The sequence below is a fragment of the Limulus polyphemus genome, unplaced genomic scaffold (genome assembly GCF_000517525.1).
Source record: "Limulus polyphemus unplaced genomic scaffold, Limulus_polyphemus-2.1.2 Scaffold3629, whole genome shotgun sequence".
NCBI classification, from domain to species: Eukaryota; Metazoa; Arthropoda; class Merostomata; order Xiphosura; family Limulidae; genus Limulus; species Limulus polyphemus.
The window spans coordinates 75013-79117 of record NW_013669239.1 but is presented as its reverse complement, the minus strand read 5'-3'; the positions used below and the strand labels follow the sequence as shown (position 1 = coordinate 79117).

General features: G+C 36.7%; 1 protein-coding gene across 2 annotated transcripts in view; it reads left to right on the top strand.

The window, feature by feature from the left end:
* LOC106469718 overlaps positions 1-3598 on the top strand; it is an 18722-nt gene extending 15124 nt beyond the window's left edge. The window contains exons 2-3 of one of the 2 annotated variants that reach the window (XM_013930230.2): positions 1607-2155; positions 2528-3598. In XM_013930230.2, coding sequence (XP_013785684.1) covers positions 1607-2155; positions 2528-2883 — 905 coding nt within the window. In that variant the 3' untranslated portion in view covers positions 2884-3598. The remainder of the gene's footprint in view (positions 1-1606; positions 2156-2527) is intronic. The other variant, XM_013930231.2, reaches the window with a different exon arrangement.
* The last annotated feature ends 507 nt before the right edge of the window (positions 3599-4105 follow it).

Below are 4105 nucleotides of genomic sequence, written 5' to 3'. Positions count from 1 at the left end.
AAGTTTCGTCGGAACGAATTTACGGAAAATTAACTAACGAACGGAGACGTAACAGTATTTTATTTCCAGGGGGTGTAGAATAGTTATCTGTTCACTCATCGATCAGTAATTCACGCTGATAATAACGATACAAAGAACATAAAGCTTATATTTTTATCATTACTATTTGTGCATTTAAATTTGTGGTAAACGGAAATACCTCATCTTGTAATATTTTTGAAATAATAATATCTCATGTTTACGAATGCTCCATTTTACTAACGACATAATTTCCGGTCTTCACTTGATAATGAGATGGCTTTCTATAGCCTTGTTTCTTTAATGCCCTCGCAGTAAAATATGTCGTACGGATATACTTTGTACTAATTTACCCTGGGCCCGGCATGGCCAGGTGGTTAAGGCGCTCGACTCGCAATCTGCGGGTCGCGGGTTCGAATCCCCGTCCCACCAAACAGCTCGCCCCTTTTAGCCGTGGGGGGGGGGCGTTATAATGTGACGGTCAATCCCATTATTCGTTGGTAAAAGAGTAGCCCAAGAGTTGGCGGTGGGTGGTGATGACTAGCTGCCTTTCCTTTAGTCTTACACTGCTAAATTAGGGATGGCTAGCGCAGATATCCCTCGTGTAGCTTTGCGCGAAATCCATAACAAACAAACAAACTAATTTACCCCAAAGTGTTGATGTTCACTCGTGATCTAAAACGTGATACCTCAGTGTTGAGCTTGACTCGTGGTCAAAAGTCACGCCAACTTTACTTGAAGCTATCGCGTGAAAAACAGAAAGAGTCCTGGTATTGACGAAAGACCTCGTCGGCACTGGATATAGCAGATATAGTGTGGTTCACGTGTTATAACGTATTGCCCTTTACTTTCATAAGTTTGTAGAATAGCTCGATCCAGGAGACAAGAAAATATGTGTTTCTAACGACTTCTACTCTTTCCTATGGCCTGGTGGTTAGGGCGCACGACTCGCAATCTTCGGGTTTGAATCCTCTCACACCGAACACGCTCGCCCTTTCAGCCGTGGGGGGGTTATATAATGATGGTCAATCCCACTATTAGCTGGTAAAAGAGTAACCCAAAGGTTGGCTGTCTTCCCTCTAGCGTATCACTGCTAAACTAGACAAGGCTAGCGTAGATAGACCCTCGTGTAGCTTTGCGCGAAATTCAAACCAAACCTTCTTTCCTTTTTCGTAGATTATTTCAAATACAAGATAGTAAATGAAACCGCGCGTGAAAAGTGAAAAATGTTCAAAGGAAGCGTTGCTTTAATAGTAATTAAAAACTAATATAAACTGTTTACATTGATACGAAACTACTCCACAGTTGGAATTTTATTAAAATAACATTCATTTATCAAAAATAACCAAAGATTTGGGATATTGTAGACAAAAATACTTGTGTCCGATTGTATGACTGTTGTCCAACTTGTGTTAAGGTATATTTATAATTAAATGTTCATTTTTCCTTGGGGGGGGGGGTTCCTTTGCAAGTATTATTTACGTTAAGTACCCAAATCAACAAAAATAAAAGTCCAATTTATATTCCAACTAAATCAGCTCTGTTGAAGAGATAAAGAGATTCTTCATATGCTACTTTTATATTTCAGATTATTTGACGCACCTAGATCTCGAGAAGCAAGGCTGGATAAATGGTGAAAGTGTTAAGTCTGAGGTCGGCGCCAAGACAGACATGAAAATTTCTAACCTAACAACAGCAGCGACATCTATTGTACAGACTAACAGGTCAATTATAGATGCCAGAGTCACTGCAGATCCTCTGAATCTGCTAGTAGCAATAACATCTAGTAATCACAGTAATCAGTCAGATGTAGATCATGAGATCACCATGACTTCCGATCTGACAACTAGTGATTACAGTAATCAGTCGAATGTCGATTCTGAGATCACCAAGACTTCCGATCTGACAACTAGTGATTACAGTAATCAGTCGAATGTCGATTCCGAGATCACCAGGACTTCCAATCTGACAACTAGTGGTTATAGTAATCAGTCGGATGCCGATTTTGAGATTACCACAACATATAGTAAGCACAATATCCAGTCGGAAATCGTTGATGAGATTGCTACAGACGTTCCCAACACTACCACAAGGGGGTCTTCAAATACGGATCTTCTGTCGCTAACAGGTGGGGTTGGTATGTGCTTATTTTGCCTTAAATTAAAATTACACTTTCCAAATGTTTTGCTACTGAAATTAATTAGTAATCTGACATTTGTAAGTGATTGGAAAATGTTCCATTCGATCCCCTAGTTCGTGAACTCCAAACATAACATGTATTATTACAATATACACATTTTCAATTCGAGTATAGATATGTTCAAATATTACTTATATAAATCTGACGTTCCTTAATTCACTTTTGACCAGTTCCAATAAATTTTATTTTAGTTATACCATGTAGGAAGCCAGAAATAACACCTGCCCCTCAATGGATTAACTGTAATAATAATTCATATTCTCGCCTGTTATTTGATATTTTTAAAGCACTTTTTTTTTTCTTTTTAAGGTACAAAGAAGGATAAGGAAGTGACTTGTTGCATGCTGGGACAGTTAGCGGGAGACAAAGGTTTTCACTGTTTCGTCAAGTTTTACGTTGCTCGCATTCTAATGCGAAATTATAATCGTGCTCACAACCGTAAGATGGCGTTTCACGGAGCTGAGAAAGTGCCAAATTATGGTGTGAAAACCATGCGTACTTTTGAACAGTGCGTCGCAGGACATGGTGCAATCTTTCATAAGTGCTGTCATTTAGCGGCAGCCGAAAGGCGTAGGTACCGTTACGACTCGGAACATGGGTCTGGCGCTCACCTGCATCATTCCTCCGAGAGACACTTTGACAGAAAGACTGAAAACGCCGTATAAAATGACCTGCACAATAACTTTTTTTTTAAGGATAGTTTGTAGATAACTCCATTGTAGTGGAATATACTCGAAGTGCTTGAAGCAAAAGATCAGTATTCATATACAATTTAAACTTATTTTTAGGTATTTTGAGATAAAGTACCAACTTTTTTTATAACTTTCCTCTAAGCCTATTGTTTTGTATATGTATCTGTGAAATATTTACTTTATCTCTTCATTTTGAGTTTGCTCTATTTAAATACTCGAGGTTTGTGTTTGTTTATGAAATGCATATATTTGTGAACATAGTTCTCTGATAACACAGCATGAAATGTTGAAACCGGAATTAAAATGGCTAGTTTTAGTAACTTAGATTTCTTTCTATAAAGAACGACATTTTGTTAGATCTGACATATGATGATATCGAATCCATGTTTTTTTCTAAGGCACTCCAGATCGTATTGACAATGTTGGTTGTTTCAGAAGAAGAGTTAAGAGTGGGTGTTGTATACATGTGTTAAAAGCAACATCGCATAACGTGTGTTAAGTCTTTCTTAGCTACAGATTATGCAGAGTGCTTCATGATAAATTATTTCCAAGCTAGTAACAACATGCCATTGTTTACTGTAGTTGTGTATATTTCTAAGATAGTAGAAATATATATATATATATATATATATCTATTTTAAATTACTGCGTTGGACATTCTTATTATTGTGAAAAAATTTAAACTTTTTTTATTTTACTGTCAACAGTTTAAAACCGATTAAAATTTTTTTGTTAAAATTTGATATTAAAGTTTTTAATATGTGATTTTTGTTGTTGTTTTATTTTGAGCATAGATCACCTTATTCGACTTTTTAACTTAACTATATATATATCAGTATTGTGAAGAAAATTAGCATAACAGACAAAAAGACAAAACTAAAAAATTATAACTGGGAAAGTAAATTACAGGCATCGCCACAAATGAGGGAGTGCGAACTATCTCCCCCTTTTGGGCCACAAATACACATTAATATTGTACTGAGTTTCACTTACGCATGAAATTGACCTCGACTGGATAAATTCCAACACGATCTTTAGTTTCCTTTCCACGCTGGTAGACTAGCTGTTGTGCTTTAGGTCGGAGATACTACAACAAAACATTGAATGTAGCAACATTTGGAAGTCCAGTATAAAACTTGGAATTGTAATCGGTATTCATCATGAAAACAAAAAAAAAGCTAATTGTGACAGCTTA